The sequence below is a fragment of the Oncorhynchus mykiss genome, chromosome 2, assembly GCF_057628025.1.
Source record: "Oncorhynchus mykiss isolate SJ-2025 chromosome 2, ASM5762802v1, whole genome shotgun sequence".
Taxonomy (NCBI): Eukaryota; Metazoa; Chordata; class Actinopteri; order Salmoniformes; family Salmonidae; genus Oncorhynchus; species Oncorhynchus mykiss.
In genome coordinates, this window is record NC_143023.1 from 28,016,835 (window position 1) to 28,041,702 (window position 24,868).

The window sequence follows — 24,868 nt, forward strand, 5'->3', positions numbered from 1 at the left end:
TTAACTGCCTTACCTGAGGGCTAGAACAGTTTAAGGGTTAAGTGCCTTACTCAAGGGCTCAGTGGCACCATGGCAAGATATGTTATTTAGCAGGATTTTGATACCAGCAAACCTCTGAGTGCCAGCACACATCCTGTTAGATTTTCTCCGTCAGGTTACATCTGGGATTTGAACCGGCCCCTAACCTCTAGGCTACCTGTGTTAAGGTGACCCACTGGCACAGCCCGTACTTCTATGCCTACTTCCCCACGGCTAACTCCTTCCCGGCCATGCTGGCAGACATGCTGTCTGGAGCTATTGGTTGCATCGGATTCTCCTGGGTATGTATGACCTTGTCATCTTTTTCTGTCATCCTCTCTCTTTCTTTTGAATGTGATTTGAACAGTATCACCATTTTAAGACATTAAAGGGATAGTTCACCCAAATTACAAAAAGGTATGACAGCAATCCATGCTTTGGTTTAGATTCCATGGCACTGTTTCCAAATATAATTTTTTAGCATTTGTGGCATAAATCCCATTCAATTCAATGGACCGATATTAGCATTTTTCGCTCATCATGTCCAAATGGTGTGGTAACTCCACAGTCCACGTACTGCAGGCTGCCATTCCAGGCTTGTACAGAGCTGTGTGTTGACCCTGTTTCTAACCCCATGTTACTGTAGGCTGCCAGCCCTGCATGTACAGATCTGTGTGTTGACCCTGTCTCTAACCCCATGTTACTGTAGGCTGCCAGCCCTGCATTTTCAGATCTGTGTGTTGACCCTGTCTCTAACCCCATGTTACTGTAGGCTGCCAGCCCTGCATGTACAGATCTGTGTGTTGACCCTGTCTCTAACCCCATGTTACTGTAGGCTGCCAGTCCGGCGTGTACAGATCTGTGTGTTGACCCTGTCTCTAACCCCATGTTACTGTAGGCTGCCAGTCCGGCGTGTACAGAGCTGGAGACAGTCATGATGGACTGGCTGGGGAAGATGCTCAAGCTGCCAGAGGACTTCATCGCCGGGACACACGGACAAGGAGGAGGCGTCATCCAGGTATGGTAAAACTACCCACCATTTTTTGGGGTTAGACAATGCATTGGTTTTATTTACACAGTTTTTATTCCTGCATTTCAACGCGTACTTTCAAATACATTAATTACTCAATTAAATGGGATGTTTGTCATAGTCAGATTCAAAGTAAGGACAGCCAAGTACAGAACATATGGCATTCACAGGGTCAATACCATATTTACAGTCCCTGCCACTTTGCCTTTAAAAACAATGCAGATGTTAGGAAAATAGGGAAAGCAATTGACTGCTCTCGATTCTGTTGCTGCCAGCAATTTGTCTGTCATATATTTTTTTGTTATTTTTCACCTCACAGCACCAAATAAACAGCAGGAAATTGCCTTTTTAATATGTCAGCCAAAGATGGGCTTGTGTGTGTGTGTGTGTACTTATTTCGTGTGGTGAAGCGTTCAGCGTTCATTTATTGTTGTGGATACTGCAGAGAGAGAGAGGCTGGCCCTCTATTGAAGCAATCGAGGAGCATGGCTCATCCTAGGGGTGTTTTGTTTATGGCTGGGGTTTTAAGTGCACTTCACTATGGCAACAAATAGGCCTCCTCACTTGTTGCCAGCCTAATGAGAGCTGCCATCTCACATGATGCACCATGTTGCGAGGAGCATTTGAAAGAGTATGAGATGCATTTAGGAGCAGTTTTATTAAAACAGAAGCTAATGAGTGAGATTTGTGTTTATGATTGGGAGTGAAATTATAATACTGTCAAATCATATCAAATTGTATTCGTCACATGCTTCGTAAACAACATGTGTGAACTAACAGTAAAATGCTTACCTACGGGTCATTCCCAACAATGCAGAGAGAAAGAAAATAGATAAATAATTGAAAAATAAAATAAAAGTAATAACAGATACACAATTGATAGGAATTTTATGAATAATGACTAAACTATATCTACATTTAAATAGAACTATAACTAATTAAACTCTACCTTGTTTTACAATATCTGATTAATATTGTTAGTTCATAAGGAAGGGATTATGTAGCATGAACAAAGAGTAATGAAACATAATAAACACCATTCCATCTAGGTTGGGGAGGAATGGGTTGTGGGTTTTGAGTAAGCAAAAAGGATCGTTAACCTATGGTTGAACCGACTCAACTATAAACTCTGGGGCGTTTAGATAAGGCAGCAAGAGCATTCCCTAGGTTTTTGTTATCTGGAACTGTCTGCTGAATAGTGATAGATAATGGTGAGACTTCAGAAGTTAATATTGATGTGTGTGTGCGCTAGGAGGTTGGAATAAACTTTTGAACCTGCTTTGTCCTGGTCGATAGGAGGAATTATATTTTATAACCTATGACGTCATATTTTGGATATAAACTGTTGTTCGTGGTTCAATGGGAGCGCGCTCCGAGAATAAATACTATTATCTCATTTTGATAAGTGTAACGGCATTCAGAGGTGGAAGAAGGATCGGACCAAAGCTCAGCGTGGATAAGCGTCCATAACGTTTATTTAAAGACATAAACGGAACACTACAAAACAATAAACGTGAAACGAACGAAACCGAAACAGTACCGTGTGGCAACAAACACTCACACGGAAACAAACACCCACAAACCAAATCTGAAACCCAGGCTACCTAAGTATGATTCTCAATCAGGGACAACAATTGACAGCTGCCTCTGATTGAGAACCATACTAGGCCGAACTCAAAAACCAACATAGAAAAACAAACAGACTGCCCACCCCAACTTACGCCCTGACCATACTAAAACACAGACAAAAACAAAGGAACTAAGGTCAGAAGGTGACAATAAGACTGGTCTCTGTCTATTTTATGCAAATAAGAATCTTACAAATTCTTATCAATAGACTGAGTGATTTTAATTAATGTACACATATATGAAATTCCGTTGACAACAATGAGAAACGATAAGTTGGCTATATACTGTACAATGAGTACCAGTAGTGAGTCAATGTGCAGGGATGCAAGGTAATTAAATAAAATATGTATATTTAGGAATAAAGTGACAGATAGTAAACAGTAGCAGCAAAAGTTAGTGCAAAAAGGGTCAATGCAGATAGTTCGGGTAGTTATTTTGTTAACTATTTAAATAACTATTTATAGCTTGGGGGTAGAATCTGTTCAGGGTCCTGTTGGTTTCAGGCATCGGTACCGCTTGCCATGCGGTAGCAGAGAGAACAGTCTATAACTTGGGTGGCTGGAGTCTTTGACAATTTTTAGGGCCTTCCTCTGACACCAACTGGTATAGAGGTCTTGGATGGCAGGGAGCTCGGCACAAGTACTGGGCCATACGCACTACCCTCTGTAGCGTCTTGTGGTCGGATGCCAAGCAGTGGCCATACCAAGCAGTGATGCAGCCAGTCAAGATGCTCTCAATGGTGTAGCTATATAAAAAAAAAATGAGGATCCATGATAAATCTTTTCAACTTTCTCGTCACGACTGTGTTGGTGTTTGAACCATGATAGATGCTTAGGGATGTGGACACCGAGGAACTTGAAGCTCTCGACCCGCTCTACTACAGCCCTGTCGATGTGAATGGGGGCGTTTCCTGTAGTCCACGATCAGCTCCTTTGTCTTGCTGACATTGAGTGTGGTTCTCTGACCTCTTTTGTATTAGATTCCGTCTCACACAGTTGAAGTGTACCTATGATAAGAATTACAGACCTCTACATGCTTTGTAAGTAGGAAAAAACCTGCAAAATCGGCAGTGTATCAAATACTTGTTCTCCCCACTGTACGTACCGTCACTTTGGAAACATTTTTGTCAATGCACTTATTAATGATGCCGGTGATTGATGTGGTAAACTCCTCAATGCCATCGGATGAGTCCTGGAACATATTCCAGTCGGTGCTAGCACAACAGTCCTGTAGCATAGCATCTGCTTCATCGGTCCACTTCCATATTGAGCGCTTCACTGGTATTTCCTGTTTGAGTTTTTGCTTGGAAGCAGGAATCAGGAGAATAAAATGGTGGTCAGACTTGCCAAATGGAGGGTGAGGGAGAGCTTTGTATGTGTCTCTGTGTGTGGAGCAAAGGTGATCTAGAGTTGTTTCCCCTCTAATTGCACAGGTGACATGCTGGTAGAAATTAGGTAAGATGAATTTGAATTTTTCTGCATAAAAATCACCGGCCACTAAGAGCTGGCGCCTCTGGATGAGCATTTTCTTGTTTGCTAATGGCCCTAAACAGCTTGTTGAGTGCGGTCTTAGTGAATGCTGACACCAATATTGGAAGCATCAGGGAGTTTTTTGTTGTCGTTTTTGGTTGGTGACATCGGGTCCGGGTGCCGCTGCCAAATGATCCGGTGGTGCCTCAGCTGGCTGGTCAGTCTTCCACACGTTGTCTGGCTCAAGACGTTTCCTTGCCTCGGTTGGCTCGGCAGGCTCTCACACCCCACATCATGTCTCAGTCGGCTCTTCGGGCTCCTATGCTTCAGCCGGCTCATCGGGCTCACACGCCTCAGCCGGCTCATCGGGCTCCCATGCCTCAACCGGCTTGTCTGGCTCCCATGTCTCGGCCGGCCCGTCAGGCTCCCCCAGGTGGGACGCCGGGTGGTGGGTCCTGTCATGCCTGCTCCCGCTCCCCCTCCCTGGGGCTCGAGGGTGCCAGGCTGCCTGTCATTACACACACCTGTCACCATCGTTACGTGCATCAGCGCTTCTTTGGACTCACCTGTACAGACACTGTCCTTGTTTGTTTTATGTTGGTTATTTATTAAATGTTCACTACCTGTACTTGCTTTTCGTATCCCAGCGTCTGTCCTCACTGCTACGAAAAATATAGATGAAAACTATCTTGGTAAATAGTATGGTCTACAGCTTATCATGAGGTATTCTAACTCAGGCGAGCAGAACCTTGACACTTCCTTAATATTAGAGATCGTGCATCACCTGTTGTTAACCAAGAAACATACACCATAGTCTCGAACTGAGCTAGTTTCTTCTCCATTGATTGTACATTTGCGGGTAGAGGGTAGAGACGGTTTATTTACTCTCCACCATAGTTTTGTCAGGGCACCCGCACCCTGGCCTCTATATTGCAGTCTTTTTCTCTTCCCAGTGTCGGGGATTAGGACCTGGTCCTGGGTGAGCAGTATATCTAGTGCCATTATTCTGTATAGCTTGTATAGTTAATGATGTGAAACCTCCCCAACTATCTGACGGACCTGTTCATTACTGACAAAGGAAAAGAATGGAAAGAAACCCAATCTATCCTGGCTATGGTATGCACATGTGTGTTCTAGACTTACTCTAACAAGGCTCAGGCTACACAGGTATCAGTAAAGCCTCTAGTTGGACACAGTCATCATTGGTTTTTAGCATTTGTTTGTTTGCTCCGCTAATATTAGCTCTTTATATCTCTAATCATACTATTTGTTGATTAAAGTTATCATTACAAAGTGCACATGTTTTGTTAATGTTTGCAATTTCTACTTAATGGAATTGATGCAAATTAACCAATATGATGGTACAGTGTTTCCAAATGTATATGTAATATGACCTATAATTAATTACAATATGAGTGAAATAGTTTTCCTTCCAAAAATGTTTAATGAAGTATGTTAGAAAGCTGTTTTTAGGTGTTGGAAGGGTATGGGCGGCGTACCCCAACAACAGAAGGGTGTGGGTGTATGCTAGTCATTAAAAATATTATTGCGAGTGGAGTGCTGTAAAAACTGTAATATCTTATGTTTCACTGAGTCGTGGCTGAACGACGACATGGATAACATACAGCTGGCTGGGTTTTCCGTGCATCGACAAGATAGAACAGCTGCCTCCAGTAAGACAGGGGCTGGCGGTCTGTGTTTATATGTCAATAACAGCCGGTGCACTAAATATAATATTAAGGAAGTCTCAAGGTTTTGCTCGTCTGAGGTAGAGTATCTCATGATAAGCAGTAGACCACAGTATTTACCAAAAGAGGTTTCATCTATATTTTTTTGTAGCTGTCTATTTACCACCACAAACCGATGCTGCCACTAAGACTGCACTCAATGAGCTGTATAAGGCCATATGCAAACAAGAAAATGTTCATCCAGAGGCGGCGCTCCTAGTAGCCGGGGAATTTAATGTGTGGAATCTTAAATCCGTTTTACCTAATTTCTACCAGCATGTTAGATGTGCCAGCCAGGAAAAAAACTCTAGACCACCTTTACTCCACACACAGAGACAAGTACAAAGCTCTCCCTCGCCCTCCATTTGGCAAATCTGACCATAACTCTATCCTCCTGATTCCTGCTTACAAGCTAAAACTAAAGCAGGAAGTACCAGTGAATCGTTCAATATGTAGGGTCAGATGACGCAGATGCTAAGCTACAGGACTGTTTTGCTAGCACAGACTATAATATGTTCAGGGATTCTTCCAATGGTATTGAGGAGTACACTACATCAGTCACTGGCTTCATCAATAAGTACATCAATGATTGGTATCCTATTTAATATCTGTCATTCATCTACTAGACAGGGTTAAGGTCAGTATGCAACCTTTATTTAACTAGGCAAGTCAGTTAAGAACAAATTCTTATTTACAATGTTCGACTAGGTTCGACCTACCCTGGCCGAATTGTGCGCGCCGGACTCCCAATCACAGCCGGATGTGATACAGCCTGGATTCAAACCAGGGACTGTAGTGATGCCTCTTTTACTGAGATGAAATGTCTTAGACTGCTGCGCCACTCGGGAGACCCATGCAGGCATGATTGAGGTCTGGTTTAGGTTATATTTTTGACGGCTTTATTATTTACTCCCTGTTAATCGACTAAACACCCTCATCCGTTTTACACCATGCCAACTTATCGGCCGCCTCCTTCCTGAAACCACAGCCAGAGCGCCACTTCACACCATTGTAAAACTCAGGATGGATTGATTTACGTGATCTAACTTGATATTTCCATTAGTTCAGGAGTCATGCTCGATATTTGCAATCTGAACATTTGTTGTGTCGCATACAATTTCCTAAATAATAGTTGAACAAATGACTTGTGGGTGTCTGAGACATATCAGTTATTTTCAGTCATTAAGGTGTGGACATTATTGTTAACAGGCAGGCTAGCAGATAGGATCAAAGGATATTCTAACAACACAACAAGCTGACTCAATAGGCATTGATGATGCTTAGTGGCTGTGCATATGAATAGCCTCAGCAAAGAACAAGAGTTCTTTGAAAACCATCAGGTTTGTATGGAGCAGATTTTACATGTAAAGTACGTGTTTTCTAGAACATTTTGCACTGGGTATCTGATCTAACCAGACTTCCCAAGACAGTTTGTCTTGACCCTCCCTATGACACCAGATGAGGTACATGTTGCAAGGCCTACTGGTTTGACTGAAGTCATTGAAAGTCACCCCACTTACTTTCCTCTGTCTTTCTGAAGGGTACGGCCAGTGAGGCGACTCTGGTGGCTCTCCTAGCTGCCCGCTCCAGGGCGGTCAGAATGATCCTGGCCAGTGACCCACAGCGTCCAGAGACTGGCATTACCTCCAAACTGGTGGCCTACTCTTCCGACCAGGTCAGGTTTCTACTCTTGCTCTTATTAATCCTACTCTTACCCTGAACAGGTCAGGCCACAAAACTGGATGATTACTTTAGAGCACTTTAACCCAATCAGACCCACCGTAATGCAGGTGTGTAATTAACCAATAGATAAAGAGGGAATCATTCACAAAATAATAAACAAATGTTTGCTTTTTATCGTTATAATTTTGGGTATTAGTTCCTCTTTATCTATTGTTTAAAATATGATATACACTGCATTAGGAAAGTATTCAGACCCCCTCACTTTTTCCACATTTTGTTACGTAAAGCCTTGTTCTAAAATTGATTAAATAAAATGTTTCCCTCATCAATCTACACATAATAACCCATAATGACAACGCAAAAACAGCTTTTTAGAAATGTTTGCAAATGTATGTATATATATATATATACATTTTTTAACTTATTTACATAAGTATTCAGATCCTTTGCTATGAGACTTTAAATTGAGAGGTTGAGAGGTTTCTACAGCTTGATTGGAATTCACCTGTGGTAAATTCAATTGATTGGACATGATTTGGAAAGGCACCTGTCTATATAAAGTCCAACAGTTGACAGTGCATGTCAGAGCAAAAACCTAGCCATGGGGTCGAATTAATTGTCTGTAGAGCTCCGAGACAGGATTGTGTAGCGGCACACATCTGGGGATGGGTACCAAAAAATGTCTGCAGCATTGAAAATCCTGAAGAACACTGTGGCCTCGATAATTCTTAAATGTAAGAAGTTTGGAACCACCAAGACTCTTCCTTGAGCTGGCCACCTGAGCAATCAGGGGAGAAGGACCTAGGTCAGGGAGGTGACCAAGAACCCGATGGTCACTCTGACAGAGCTCCAGAGTTCCTCTGTGGAGATGGGAGAACCTTCCAGAAGGACAACCATCTCTGCAGCACTCCACCAATCAGGCCTTTATGGTAGAGTGGCCAGACGGAAGCCACTCCTCAGTAAAAGGCAAAAGACAGCCCGCTTGGAGTTTGCCAAAAAACACCTAAAGACTCTCAGACCATGAGAAACAAGATTCTCTGGTCTGATGAAACCAAGATTGAACTCTTTGAATTCACCTTTGGTCTGAATGCCAAGCGTCAAGTTTGGAGGAAACCAGGCACTGCTCATCACCTGGCCAATACCATCCCTACAGTGAAGCATGGTGGTGGCAGCAAAATGCTGTGGGAATGTTTTTCAATGGCAGGGATTGGGAGACTAGTCTGGATTGAGGGAAAGATTTACAGAGCAAAGTACAGAGAGATCCTTGATGAAAACCTGCTCCAAAGCGCTCAGGACCTCAGACTGGGGCGAAGGTTCACCTTCCAACAGGACAACAACTCCCAACGGAGGAGTGGCTTCATGACAAGTTTTTGAATGTCCTTGAGTGGCCCAGCCAGAGCCCAGACGATGACGTCTCCTTCAGTGACCTGACCATTGCATTTATGTATAGCCTAGTGGCCCATTGAGACTCAACAATGGCAAATAATAATAATGATAATATGATTCAAGGTAAATGGCAAATTCTAGTACAAAATAATACAAATGATAAGATAAATAATGTCTCGTTAATCAAAGCTTCATTAATTGTAGCACTACAAATGTCACATACTGTACATGCTCAAATGCACATTATTATTAGTATTATTTGGTGCTATAATTTGCCATTTACCTTGACATATATTATCATCATAATTGTTTTATATTGTGTTTATTATTATTATTTATTTTTTGTATATATATTTTTTACCCCCTTTTTCACCCCAATATTCGATCTTGTCTTATCGCTGCAACTCCCCAATGGGCTTGCGAGAGGCGATGGTGGAGTCATGTGTCCTCCGAATCATGACTCGCCTAACCGCGCTCCTTAACACCCGCCAGCTTAACCTGGAAGCCAGCCACACCAATGTGTCAGAAGAAACACCGTTGAACTGGTGACCGGAGTCAGCCCGCAGGCACCTGGCCTGCCACAAGGAGTCACTAAAGCGTGATGAGCCAAGTAAAGCCCCACCGGCCGAAACCTCCAAATGGCGCAGTGCCTTAGACTGCTGCCCCACTCGGGAGACCCCTATATTCTTTTGTTTCAATGGGCCACTGGGCTATAAATGGTCAGTGCAATGGTCAGGTCACTCTGAGGGAGACATCCCCTTTTTACATCCTGTACAATGAATTAAAGTGAGCTAAAATAAATACATCTCTGCCTTTTTTGTAGCTTTCTCCAACTCCTTTCTGCCTTGAATTAGTCATTTTGTAAGTTTTTCTTGGTAAGCCTTTCTTGTGATATGGGTCTGTTTGTCAGGCAGCACAGTCATGCTAGCTCTGCTCTGTTGACCTGAGCAGGATGGGATTAGATTATTGCTCTGCCCCTAGGACAACACTGGCCTTTATGGGGAAGAGGAAAATAGCCTGTGATGTCACACAGTACAACTGGTACTTTAACATCTTACATGATGGACGGACTACAAACATTATTTCATCTTTGGCCAAATGTAGAGTACTATATGCCGAGATAGAATGATCATTTAGAATACTGTAAAATAACCTATTATCAGGATCTTGCTTAAATCTGGTTGCCGTGACGATGTTGGCTGTCTTTAAGTCACCAAAATCATTATTTCTCTTTGTGATGTTGTTGGCTATCTTAGGAGCTCTATTTGGTTTGACGTTGTACAATTTCTTGAAGTGATCTACATGTATATCATCTACTCTTTTTGGGTTGTGACATAGTTGGCCATCTTGAAGTCACCTGTGTTAACTCTACTCTACGCTGTTTGAACAGGCTCACTGCTCGGTGGAACGAGCAGGTATGATTGCCGGAGTGAGGATGAAGAAGATTCCAACGGAGCAGTCAGACAAGTACGCTGTCCAGGGAGAGACCCTCCGGAGAATGATACAGGAAGACAAGGCTGCAGGACTCATCCCCTTCTACGTAAGAACAGAACACACTCATCCCCTTCTACAGTACAGTGGCTTGCAAAAGTATTCATCCCCTTGGCATATTTCCTATTTTGCTGCCTTAAATTTAAAACTTCTTAAGGATCCTTGAGATGGATGAAATCATACCTTGAAGGCAGAACTCAGTGTGTCAGAGGGAGCAATGAGCTGTCGCCCAATCTTGGCTATGATGTGGGCGTGCCCCAAGGGTCAATACTGGGGCTCCTCCTGTTCAGCCTGTACATTAATGATCTGCCTTCTGTCTGTACGGGGTCTGAAGTTCAAATGAGCAAACAACAAAGAGCAAACAACAAGCTGAACAAGAACTCACTACTGTAATGGTCCAGGTTACAAAGTGGCTCAGTGACTCGTGTTTGCATCTCAATGTGAAAAAACTGTTTGCATGTTCTTCACAAAGAGGGCAACAGATGCTACTGAGCCAGATGTCTATGTGTCAGGGGAGAAGCTCCAGGTGGTATCTAATTTTAAGTACCTTGGCATCATACTTGATTCCAACCTCTCTATTAAAAAGCATGTGAGAAAGGTATTTCAAATAACCAAATTCCAACTAGCTAATCCAATTTATACGAAATTGTTTGACTACAGAGGTAGCAAAATTGTACTTCAAATCTATGATACTCCCCCACTTAACATACTGCTTGACTAGTTGGGCCCAAGCTTGCTGTACAACATTAAAACATATTCAGTCTGTCTACAAACAGGCTCTCAAAGTGCTTGATAGGAAGCCCAATAGCCATCATCACTGTTACATCCTCAGAAAGCATGAGCTCCTGAGTTGGGAAAATCTTGTGCAATACACCGACGCATGTCTTGTATTCAAGATCCTAAATGGCCTGGCTCCCTCTCCACTCAGTATTTTTGTTAAACAGAAAACCCAAACATATGGCAGCAGATCCACAAGGTCTGCCATGAGAGGTGACTGTATTTTCCCTTAAGGAAAAGCACCTTTAGTAAATCCGCTTTCTCTGTGAGAGCTTCCAATGTCTGGAATACACTGCCATCAGACACACATAACTGCACCACATATCACACTTTCACAAAATGCATGAAGACATGGCTAAAGGTCAATCAGATTTGTGAACATAATCCCTAGCTGTGTATTGCCGCTTTCCAGGTTATCTGTTGTCTGTAGCTTGTGAGGTGTGGAAACACTTTGTTGCTTTTATGAATTTTGTCTTGCGGCTTTTTGTTCTATGTTGCTCTGTCTGTATGCTACGTCTTGCTTGTCCTATGTTGCTCTGTGTGCTCACTGCTCAATGATTGTCTATATTGTAATTGTTTTTAATAACCTGCCCAGGGACTGCGGTTGAAAAATAGCCTGCTGGCTAAAACCGGCACTTTTACTGAAACGTTGATTAATGTGCACTGTCCATGTAAAAATACAATTAATTTAAGCTCAAACTCAATCAGCGTTCCCGTCAATGGGACAGTTGTAAATCATGCAGCGCGTTATGTCAAGATCGCAGATTGTAGAGAAACAACAAATGTCTTATATCGGCTGAAAGCTTAAATTATTGTTAATATAACGGCACTGTCCAATTTACAGTAGCTATTACTTTGAAAAAAATGCCATGCTATTGTTAGGAGCACTCCTCAAACAACAAAATATATTTTTCACCGTGATAGGTTTGATAAATTCATCTCTGAAGGTGAAATGTGTACTTACATTCTGAAATCGTGCTCTGATTTATCATCCAAATGGTCCCAGAGATAACATGAAGTGTTGTTTTGTTAGATAAATTCCTTTTTCATATTCTAAAAAGGTCTATATAGCATGCGCAATCGATTTTGTATTTCCACTCGTTCAATTTGCAAAGAAAGGAATTTGTGAAAATCTCACCCTAAACGTTGTTTCAACGAGTCAAATCCTGTTTGTATCTATTCCGCAGAGATCCTAGAAGGTAACAAGACTTCACTATTTCATTAGGGGTGTAGTAGGACACCATATTTGGTCAGAGAGCGATGCCTTCTTGGCACGCCGATGACGTGGGCGGCCATCACTTGAACGACTGTATCTTTGTCAAATAAGCACCAACCAGGGTCAAACAAAGTTAAATAGATAGCCAATGAGCTGGGCTTTACGGGAGTATCCATGTATATGTTGTAAAATGTAGCTACTAACCTTGTACGACAGCATGCCTTTTCATTTTGGACAAAAAATTATAAGGATATTCAGAGTTATGAAGTTATGAAAACTGGTTGTTTTGCAAATGTTGAACTTATAATATGGATACTAATACTTCAAAAGCTAAATCAAAGTCCAAGTATACAGATTTGGTGATATTCTTGCTGAAAAATGGAATATGAATGCGAATGTCTCCTTCGTGATTTTCCCAAATGTACCTGGGGACTTCACACTAAATGTAATGTAGTTCGCTCATTCTTCAAGTTATCCGTCTGAAATTTTGCACATACGCTGCTGCTAACTTGTGTACACCATCGGAATTACAACCAGAGTGATGGCTAGAATTATGACTTTTCTCTTGCATTTCAAAGATGGTGGTAGAAAAAGTTATTTTTTTTCTTTGTTTCTTTTCTTTGTATTTTCTTCTACCATTCTCCTACATTCAATTCACATTTCCACAAACGGTACCAATAATATGCATAATATGGGGCGGCAGGGTAGCCTAGTGGTTAGAGCGTTGGACTAGTAACCGGAAGGTTGCAAGTTCAAATACCTGAGCTGACAAGGTACAAAGCTGTCGTTCTGCCCCTGAACAGGCAGTTAACCTAGGCCGTCATTGAAAATAAGAATTTGTTCTTAACTGACTTGCCTAGTTAAATAAAGCTAATTTTTAAATTATTTTTTAAATATCCTTGCTTCAGGGCCTGAGCTACAGGCAGTTAGATTTGGGTATGTCATTTAGGTGAAAATGGAAAAAAAGGGGTCTTAAATGTATTTTTAGGTGGTTTGTATATCATTTTGATTTACACAACATGCACTTTGAAGATGCAACATTTTTTTTATTGTGAAACAAACAAGAAATAAGACCAAAAAAACTGAACTTGAGCGTGCATAACTATTCACCCCCACAAAGTCAATACTTTGTAGAGCCACCTTTTGCAGCAATTACAGCTGCAAGACTCTTGGGATATGTCTCTATAAGCTTGGCACATCTAGCCACTGGGAGTTTTGCCCATTCTTCAAGGCAAAACTGCTCCAGCTCCTTCAAGTTGGATGGGTTCCGCTGGTGTACAGCAATCTTTAAGTCATACCACAGATTCTCAATTGGATTGAAGTCTGGGCTTCGACTAGGCCATTCCAAGACATTTAAATGTTTCCCATTAAACCACTTGAGTGTTGCTTTAGCAGTATGCTTAGGGTCATTATCCTGCTGGTAGGTGAACCTCCGTCCCAGTCTCAAATCTCTGAAAGACTGAAACAGGTTTCCCTCAAGAATTTCCCTGTATTTAGCGCCATCCATCATTCCTTCAATTCTGACCATTTTCCCAGTCCCTGCCGATGGAAAAACATAATGGTGCTCTGTGGGATGTTAAAAGTTTCAGATATTTTTTTTGTAACCCAACCCTGATCTGTACTTCTCTGCAAGCTTGTCCCTGACCTGTTTGGAGAGCTTCTTGGTCTTCATAGTGCCGTTTGCTTGGTGGCGCCCCTTACTTAGACTCTGGTGCCTTTCAGAACAGGTGTGTATATATACTGAGATCATGTGACAGATCATGTGACACTTAGATTGCACACAGGTGGACTTTATTTAACTAATTATGTGACTTCTGAAGGTAATTGGTTGCACCAGATCTTATTTCGGGGCTTCATAGCAAAGGGGGTGAATACATATGAACACACCACTTTTCCATTTAGTTTTTTTTTTGAATTTTTGGAAACAAGTTTTTATTTTTATTTTCACTTCACCAATTTTGACTATTTTGTGTGAAAACCAAATAAAAAATAAATTTAAATTACAGGTTGTAATGCTACAAAATAGGAAAAACGCCAAGGGGGTGAATTGTTTTGCAAGGCACTGTTTGTAAGAACAGAACACACTCATCCCCTTCTATGTGAGAACAGAACACATGTCCATTTACGTGGACAAGCTTTGAGGCGGCAGATTGCCACTTAGAATGGACACATTCATTTTCCCCTTATTACAAAGAAAATGCCACAATCAACTGTCCAAACAATAGTCAATAGTCAATAGTCAATCAGAAATAACCAATAGTCCAATACAGTCCACAAACACACTCTTATGAATATAATGTAATGTACTGTATATTTCCAGAAAGAACATGCATACTGAAACAACAGCCCTAGAACCCACACATAGACTCACAGTGGCAACAGTTGGGAGAAAGATGTAATTCACCGTTCATCTTCCTCTCCCCGTCTACTACTGTTTGTGTGTACCATGCCCTGAGGCCTAAATAGCATGAACTGTTAATTGTAATCGCCTCCTCTGCCAAACCAAATGAAACTGGATCTTGTTAACCCATGATAAACGCCAGGAGATCAGTATCTGTAAATGATTACTATACTGGCCTAGTCTGTCTCCCAACGGACAAAGATGTCCTAATCACAGTGTTTATCTGAATGGACAAATCTCTTTCTATGGCTATCTTTGGAGGAGGAAGTTACAGGTATGATTATCATATCGTTCATGTATTATGGCATATTTTCAGTTATGCTAGAGCCCTTTGTTAGACCATCATAATACAGTACATCTCACTCATTGTTGTCATGAAGATGTTACTTTATGAGTTGTTGATTTGTGTCCTTTCATTTAGTTCTGTGCTACTCTTGGGACCACTCCCTCATGTGCATTTGATCACATTACTGAACTTGGGCCCATATGTAAGTATGATTCTCAAAGCATTATTAACATACTCCTAAAGGCTGTCTATTAGCACCGACATGTGGTTGTAGACTGATAAAGACATAGGAATCTACTGTACAGCCATGTCTCAGAACCAGCTTTGTATGTTTCTGTACTACTGGTTCTACACATTTGTATTTTTGTCTCAGGTAATGCAGAGAAAATCTGGATGCACATTGATGCTGCATATGCTGGGAGTTCCTTTATTTGTCCTGAATTCAGACCCCTGTTGAACGGCATTGAGGTTAGAAACCAGACACAAATACACACACACACACACACTTCCAGTTAAATTGTCAGTGAACATACTTGTATTTACACCCATTATAATTTGTGTTTGATAATAACTTAATTTGACTGTCAAGAGGGAAGTGTGCTAGAATGAGTAATATGCCCAAAAATTGGTAGGAAATTAGAAGAGCATCCGTTGGCCTTTTGAACAGCATGCGTCTCTCCAGCCGAGCGAAGCCGAGTGGAGAGACACACTGAGAGCACAGATAAGGCTAAAGTAATTTCCTCAGGCATCATCAGACCTTTAGATAAAACCCTGCTGCTCTCCTCGTCCAAGAAATATCACTGTTTATTAGCGACACAAGTTCAAACAATGTTTGGGTTGGGGGTGGGGGGGGGGGCAGGGATGTAGTAGAGGAGGCGGGCACACACACACACGCGCACACACACACACACACACACACACCTGAATGACAGGCAGTCAGGCACACCGGCTCCCTCTGCAGCTGAGGCTGGTTGCTAGGATATGAGTGATAGGCAGGCTCCTGCATCTGTCAGCATGGTAACAACTGGGCACGAGCCCCTCTGATTGATATTGTCTCCTATTGCTGCCTGCTTTTATTGCGTCTGTGAAGGCAGATGGGAAGGATATTAGAAAATCAGCGATAGAGAGCAAATAGATGAGACTGGAGATTTCTCTCTTTGAGGAATCAAGGTGGTGACAATAGAGTTATTGTGCAAGATGCTCTATTTAGCATTTCAAATAAAGGTTGCCTAGGTGTTAGATATGCTGCGTACGCCATATCTTTGGAGCCATCCTAGTGAAATATGTTATCTGTTGTGGTGGTAAGCCAGCTGCAGTCAGTGCAAACCTAGCGATGGCAACAAGGGGCTTTGACAAGTCAAATATGTTATAAGACTACTGTTTTCCTACAGTTAAATGGAAAAAAAATGGCTTGTGTATTATGAGGGTGACCTGTACATTTGCATCGAAATCAGCTGATTTGAATGGCTGACTCTTATCTCATTCAGTTTGCAGACTCATTCAATTTCAACCCACACAAATGGTTGTTAGTCAACTTTGACTGCTCTACAATGTGGTAAGTTATCAAGTGATTGACAGTCAGCCTTTCTAGAAACGTTGTTTTATTAATGAACAGGTTGTTTTATCTGACAGGGGGGACAGTCTGTAAAATTCCCTGTTGGTCATTTAAATAAAAACATACAACTTCCTTAAGTAAAATCTTTATTTGTATAATATAGATATATATTTTTTTCCCAACATTTTTTCCATCTTTTCTGTTCTATGGGGAGAGGGGAGCAGCTTCAACATGGTTTTTAATATTGATTCAAATCTAAACTTCCTTGTGAGCTCAGCACGACACTGTGCAACTGTATATGTGTCTATAACCTAAAATCTAAGGCTGTACTATTCTCCCCGTCCTTAGTTACACTGTTGCTATTGTGGCTATTGACTACACTACTCTACAATGGGCCGTCATAACAAAGTCACCTCCAGAAGTACTATCTAGACACCTAAAGCATTCTTTAAACAGAGTGGGTGGGAATAGGCATCCCATCTGCCCTCTCTCTCATCACCCCACAAACAACCCCAACATTTCTTGTTGATAGAACGCTCAATGCCCTCCTCCATCCCCAGTGAGTTGTCAGTTAACAAAGTCAGTTCACAAAGGAAATGACTTATGTAAGGAGAGACTTGTATAGTCTGCTCAGAAATAGCTGTCTGCTTCTTTTTTTATGACGCTATAGTGTATTTTTCACTGCCTGCTGCAGTGTCATCCACTGTAGGGTGTTCCATTAGACCATTGTCACTTTACAATACAACTTTATTGTTCAATATAAGTTAACAAAAAGAGAATATACGTCACTAAAATAGAGATGATAAATTACTTCAGTAATGTGTGTCTTTTGTAAGACTTAATGTAGCACTGAACAGCTTCTGTATGTGGGGGAGTAGTTTTCTGTGCTTTTCTTAAAAAGCCTTGCCCTTTAGCCTTCCCTTCTGTTTTCTGTGGGAGCTCTAAGAGGCTAACAGAGTTTAAGTGTTTCAGTGTCTGTCCATAGGGTGAGGAAAAGATCTGATCTCATTGGGGCCTTCAAGATGGATCCTCTATACCTGAAACATGATCATCAAGAGTCAGGTAGATATTTTTACACTGACAATAGTCTGTATTGACATCACTTTTTTGTGTTATTCCCAATCTATTAGGTTTAAATGTGGTAAATCTAGCAATAGTCTCATCAGCCTATTTACAGTATAGTGGTTTAATTTGATCAAGTGCAGATGATGTCTGGAGTCCCTGTAATGTAATGGGATGTGAATGGTGTTAGTGTGAGAGCCCAGTACATCGCATCATGGATCTGAGGGTCTGTCGGCTTACTCACCTCACAATCCTGCTGGCTTTAGGCTTGCTAATAAACCCAAGGTGGATGAACTAATACTCACCACCATAGCCCCATGTTTTATATGGCTAGGAAGTGTGTGTGTGTGTGTACGCGTGGAAACGTGTGTGCATATGCTCGAGTGTGTGTGTGTGCAAACGTGTGTGTGTGTACAAACATGTGTGTGTGTGTGTGTGCATGTGTTCATGTACTGTAGTTGCACTGTATGTTTGTGTGTGCTTGTGTTAGAGAGCTAATACAATAAAAGCGTCCAAACGCTCTCCTAATAACACACCTTACACAATATGTCACTCTAAAACAATCCAATTCAATTACCGATGTCCCTCACGTCCTCCCAACAAAACATTTGCACTGTAATAGTCCACTAATGGTCCTGTTGCATCGCTGCCTGCCAGTGTTAGCCAGTGACAGAGTGTCACCCATCTTAGATGCAGATGTAGTCTGTGTCCCAATTGGAACCCTATTCCTTAGATATTGCACTACTTTGACCAGGGCCCATAGGACTCTATGGGCCCTGGTCAAAGTAGTGCACTATGTAGGGAATACGATGCCATTTGGGACGCAGTTGCACAGCACAAGAGTCTGCCTCTGGCAGGCTGCAGCTGTGCCTGAAGCCTCCTCCTTAATTGGACTGACAGAAAGACAAAAGACTGGCCAACCTCTCCTCACAGAGGGAGGCTGCTCACAGTAAGGCCACTGCTCCCCCAGCTCCAGCTCAATGAAATTACAGGTTATTGCCACTGCAACAGGGCTTTTCTACTGTATGTGGAGGCAATGAGAGAGAGAGAGAGAGCGAGAGATAGAGACTTGATCTGGCAATGTTAAAATCTGTTTTCCATGCCAATAAAGCCCTTGAATTTAATTAGAGAGAGAGAGAGAGAGAGAGAGAGAGAGAGAGAGAGAGAGAGAGAGAGAGAGAGAGAGAGAGAGAGAGAGAGAGAGAGAGAGAGAGAGAGAGAGAGAGAGAGAGAGAGAGAGAGAGAGAGAGAGAGAGAGAGAGAGAGAGAGAGAGAGAGAGAGAGAGAGAGAGAGAGAGAGAGAGAGAGAGAGAGAGAGAGAGAGAGAAATTATTTTGTATAAAGCTCAGCGCGATGGTACCAACATTCCATAATATGCTAATAACTATGGTATAGACACACACTATAAGTGATGGACTACAGTGAATTAAAATGTTGGCTGTGAATTGCTAATAGTATAATTACTCATATGTTTATTTACAGGGCTGGTCACAGATTACAGGGTAAGCTGAATGGTTATATATTATCATTATATTCTGTCTATGTGTAAGAGTGACGCTGGATGTCATATCAGAGGAGTTAGTTCTGTTTGCTCCACTAACCCTAACCCACTTATCCCCCTCTGCCTCACCCTATCTCCCCCTCTACCTCAAACTACCTCACAGCACTGGCAGATTCCACTGGGCCGAAGGTTCCGCTCTCTCAAGATGTGGTTTGTGTTCCGGATGTATGGGCTCAAAGGCCTTCAGGACTACATCCGTAAGGTAACAGCAAAGCAGAGAAACAGCTTTGGTTCCCTTCCCTTCCTCTGTCAATCAAATCAGCCTGGTCTGTGTCTATCTAGTTCTATCAGTAAATGAAGCAACAGCAGCAGCAGCAACACATAAGGCCTCCAGCCATACACTGAGGCATACTGCATTCATCTACTGTCTATATTAGATAGAACAACTCCAGTAAAGCATGTTTGTAATCAATCATATGTAGGCTACAGTTGTCTTTTTTACAAAACAGTGCTATTCAACAAGTTGACCATTGACTACTGTAGGTCAGATTACATAGAAATGTCTCTGTATGGGGCTTTTGCTGTCCTCTTGGTACAGCAGCATGCAGTTTCTGAATAGACATACAAACAGTAAATGAATTATAGTGGACACACACGGACCATTAAACCTCATAGTGGTGGTGACCTACTGGCTGGGAATGAGGAAGTGGAGTGGTCAGCTAATAATCACAGTTAGGACCAGGGTTTTGGCCTCATTAATGACTGAGTTGGCATTGGAGTTATTACTAATAGCCCTGTCCTGGCTGTTCTCACTCAGACTTTGGTTACAAATACTGTACATCATGATGTACTACTGTGTAATTGTGATTACATGCAATGATGCACGTTTTGGTTCTCATTAAGCATGCAATGCCACACACAGATTAGTGAATGAATGACATGTTTGATCCTGTGGTGAATAAGAGTTTGAACAGGGTGAGCTGAAATAGGACATGGTATTTAGCTTGGAGGTTTCCCTCCAAGGAAGGTTGGGCAGTTTGACGACTATTTCATGGTTATTTTCTTCAGTTTTCCGGGCGTCTTTGTACAAACATAAAAGTACATACTGACCTAGCCCAAAGGCCGGCAGATGGCGATATTGAGTTGTTTAATTTTATCGTCCAAAGGGAATCTATGCAACCGGCTATACATTCGTATCCCCTGTGGACTGGTTCGTACATAAAACATTCTCCATTCAGGCTGCAAAGGCATCGATTTGCTTCTTAACTTGATATAATGTTGAGAAGGCATAAAAAAACGGGGGATATAAGCATACTTACTTTATGAAACACCATTTTCCACCACCATGCTAGTGGCTATTTGCAATTCCCGGATGTTGTGAATCGCGTTCAGCCAATCAGGTTGCAGCCTACTGTTGTTTACCATTGGTCTGAACGCTGTACGCAATGTTAGGAAGTAGCATTAGCCACCATTTTGTCGCCACTAAATCAAGTTAAAAAGGAAATCGATGCCTTTGCAACCTGAATGGAGATTGTTTTATGTACTAACCGGTCCACGGGGATACAAATATATAGCCGGCTGCATACTGTAGATCATCTTTGGACAGTCACCATCTGCCAGCCTTTGGGCTAATACTGACCTTTCTATGACTAGATTCATTGTCAGAGAGCTTGTGCTTTTCATTTCCGTACTAAGACTGAGATATATCTGGTTCCATGGGCATACTAAACAACAATGCATTTTCTGTTCGATTCAGGGAGTTGTATGGATAGGGCTATGTGCTTTAATGTTCTTCTAGTATTTTCACATGTCTAACAGGCGTCATCACATTAACCCTTTGATTGAGAATGGAGCCTTTCTCGAGGGTAAATGAACATGAAAGACAATGTAGCTACAATTTATGGTTTCAGCATTTGCTGAAGGTATATTACAACAGCCAGCTAGCTAGCTGCTGTAAGGACACCACCCTATAGGAAAAATAATGAATTCAAATTAAGTTACTAGGGTGCCACCTAGTGTCCATATCAAGAAGTTCACCTTAACGCATTTCCATAAGCAGCACCTCAGACTTCAGTGGAAGGCTGTCTGAGTATGAATGAATGACTGTCTCTCTGCCTTCACAGCATGTGGAGTTGGCCAAAGAGTTTGAGAGCCTGGTTCGAGCTGACCAGCGCTTTGAGATCAGTGCAGACGTCGTCTTGGGGCTGGTCTGCTTTAGACTAAAGGTAAGACAATTCAGCCAACTGTGAATGTTAGTTCAGGACATGATCATCAAACGTTCATAAACGTTCGGAAACTATCTTTGGACTGGAATAGACTAAAATAATTTATCGTTAGGTCTATGGTATAGTTTTAGTTCACATTGCCGGCATACATTTCTTTAAGTTTTTAAAAAGTATTTGACTATTGTTACATCCTAAATGGCACACTGTTCCCTATATACTGCACTACTTTTTTTTACCAGAGCCCAATGGGATATATAGGTAATAGGGTGCACTATATAGGGAATAGGGTGCTATTTGGGAGGCAAACTATCTTACCTTTCCTCCTATAAGGGCTCCAACGAGGTGAACGAGACCTTGCTGAAGAGGATCAACAATGGCAGGAAGATCCATCTGGTGCCGTGCCAGCTGTCTGGTCAGTTTGTGCTGCGCTTCGCTGTCTGCGCCCGCACCACCGAGTCACGTCACATCCGCGAGGCCTGGCGACTCATCACACAGCTGGCCGAAGAGGTCATGCAGGAGCTGCCCCACTGACCATCCACATTGACTAGACAGGCTGGGTTGGACCAGGAGCTGTAAGTATCAAGTATTTCAGAGTAAGAGTGCAGGTCTAGGATCAGGTCCCCTGTCCATTCATTAAAATATAAAATACTAAATTGATCCTAGAAGTGGATCTTAGATCAGCACTCCTACTCTGAGATGCATGATGAATAAGGGCCCTAACCCCACCTGACCATGGCTGGTATTCAAAAAGTGTCTCAGAGTAGGAGTTTCCATGTTGTCTTATTTCTTGTGAAGTAAAAGGCTAAAGTGATCCTAGTTCAGCACTCCTACTCTGAGATGCTATATGAATACAGGCCTGGATCTCACTCAATGGAGGCTGCTGAGGGGAGGACGGCTCATAATAATGGCTGAAACGGAGCGACTGGAATGACATCAAACCATGTGTTTGATACCATTCCACCGATTCCGCTCCAGTCATTACCACGAACCCATCCTCCCTAATTGAGGTGGCACCAACCTCCCGTGATCTCACTGTGTTTACATCATCAGCATACTGTAACTGCAGCCCTTTCTCTTTGCTGTCTCATCCCATGTGTGTATTTATATGTGTGGTTGTATGTGAATCAGTGAATTTGTGTTGGTGAGTGTGAATAAATTAAAGGTGCGTATGTGAGTGAAGCAAATCATATCCAGATGTTAAGGTTTTGCCTGATATGTTACTGTAGTGTAGGGTTTACTGACAATACTCAAGCATGTGTTCTATGTAAAACCAGACTGACTGAGTTCTGCTTTGACTCCACACCAGTATGCTAAATGAGAGAGGCCAGGCTAGAGACGGGCACCACCCCCCTCAGGGCTCTGTGTATGCCCCACCTGCTCCTACAACCCCTCTCCACCCTCACCCTCACCTACCCTGCCCTGTCCCTTCTCAACCAACTGTTCATCCAAATCACTTTAGAGAAAGGCCAGCATGCTAAAAATACAGGCAAGGACTTAGTATGTGGGGCTTTATCCTGCCTGAGGTTTATCCAGGCTCTGGTCACTCAGCTGTGTTTACCTGCTCTAGTGGAGTGATTAGTAGAGGTATTCAATTCAGTACAATATTATTTATCTCCTTAGGGGCATATTGATTAAAACATTGGGATAGTGTAGGTCCCTAAAACAAGATTGCACATTATACATGTTCACAATTCAAAACATTTAAGAGTCAGAAAACATTGTATGGTTTGGCACCATTATACAGTAAGTAGAGATAGAAACAGTTAGTATCCCACAAGGTGTGAGCTGTTCACTGTTTTCATGAAGCCAAAAAAATTAACAGCATGTTGAGATTTTGCCAAAGAGAGAAACAGGTATCTTATACCAGAGACACAGGTATCTTATACAAGAGACACAGGTATCTTATACAAGAGACACAGGTATCTTATACAAGAGACACAGGTATCTTATACAAGAGACACAGGTATCTTATACCAGAGACACATGTATCTTATACCAGAATAACAGATATCTTATACCAGAAAATCAGGTATCTAATACAAGAGACACAGGTATCTTATACCAGAGACACAGGTATCTTATACCAGAGACACAGGTATCTTATACCAGAGACACAGGTATCGTATACCAGATAAACAGGTAGCTTATATCAGAGTTGTGGCCATTCCCGTTTCAATTCAGTCAATTCTGAAAGTAAACTAAAATTCTAATTCCAAAATGTTCTCATAGAGAAACATTGAGCAAAAATGTTTAACTCCCTAATCGACTGAATAGAAAAGGAATTGACCCCAACCCTGTTTCATAAGCAGTTTTGTCCTGAACAGCATAATAACCCATGAGACAAATAAGAGCTCTTATGGGAGCATCAGTTAAAACACTTACTGTAAGCTTTTGCCCTGCATGAATAAAATATACAGACAACAGTTAATGTCTCAGTTGATTTGAAGAGACACAAAAACAATATGTACCTAGCTTCACTTAATGCCCTCAGCAGTAGCAGTGAGCCAAGGAGGAATTGACTTGAGAGGGTCTCTCCTTAAGAAGGTAATATGAATGTGTTTCAAATGTGTACTCTACTGTATGCACATCATATGATGTTTCTGTTGGGCTGTTGGATAAACAAACCAGTTGAATTAGATTAGACCTTTAAGCTGTGATTCCCAGCATGTCATGGAGTCACTCAAAATAAATTAACTAAGTAATCAAGAGATAAAATATCCCTGTCCCTGGTTTGATTCACAAGTCAAGTGTGCCTTTTGAATGAGGGATGGAGGGGTGTGTGTGTGTAGAATATGTGTAGTGGTGTCTTTTTGTCTCTTTTGTGTCTGTGTTTACTTGATATAACCAGCAGTGGGCTGACTGCTTCAGTCTCACACTGGGGGGAAATTGTATTGTTAACTTGATCATCTCTTACCTGGCGATAAGGTGGTAGTGCAATCCTATGTTTTTTGAAGGAGGAAAACCTTAAGCATAGCTGTATTCTTTTATATGCTTTGTGGCTTCCTGCTACTTATCTGCCTTGTGGCATCATTGTACTGTCCTCTTTACACAACAAAATAAATGTGTTTGCGATGTGTATTTGAGTATGTCATACTTTCACATTGGATTGGAAAGGTCCATTGGTACCCACCAATGATTATGTATGATTAGCCTATTTTAAACTAAATCAGCACTATCAAAATCACACCATTTCAAATACAATATTTAGGAGTTTTGGTGCGATGCCCTGGCAAACCACTAGATGGCAGCATTGTCCTAGTCCAGCGACGGTTGGAGCAGTAAAACCACAGATGGAACAATGAGACCGGCAATTCACCGGATGTATAAATGTGAAGCATCTGCTTGGCGTTTCCACTCACTACGGAATATAATAGTGAGAGGAAGCCCACTGGCCGGCCGTGGGAGAAGATGG

At 41.9% G+C, this 24,868-nt stretch overlaps 1 protein-coding gene across 1 annotated transcript in view; it reads left to right on the top strand.

The window, feature by feature from the left end:
• LOC110485968 (aromatic-L-amino-acid decarboxylase) overlaps positions 1–24,532 on the top strand; it is a 31,612-nt gene extending 7,080 nt beyond the window's left edge. The window contains exons 3-14 of the mRNA XM_021557241.3: positions 207–320; positions 917–1,036; positions 7,414–7,548; positions 10,333–10,482; positions 15,249–15,315; positions 15,487–15,581; positions 16,601–16,668; positions 17,654–17,730; positions 19,213–19,232; positions 19,395–19,493; positions 21,355–21,456; positions 21,787–24,532. Coding sequence (XP_021412916.1) covers positions 207–320; positions 917–1,036; positions 7,414–7,548; positions 10,333–10,482; positions 15,249–15,315; positions 15,487–15,581; positions 16,601–16,668; positions 17,654–17,730; positions 19,213–19,232; positions 19,395–19,493; positions 21,355–21,456; positions 21,787–21,987 — 1,248 coding nt within the window. The 3' untranslated portion in view covers positions 21,988–24,532. The remainder of the gene's footprint in view (positions 1–206; positions 321–916; positions 1,037–7,413; positions 7,549–10,332; positions 10,483–15,248; positions 15,316–15,486; positions 15,582–16,600; positions 16,669–17,653; positions 17,731–19,212; positions 19,233–19,394; positions 19,494–21,354; positions 21,457–21,786) is intronic.
• The last annotated feature ends 336 nt before the right edge of the window (positions 24,533–24,868 follow it).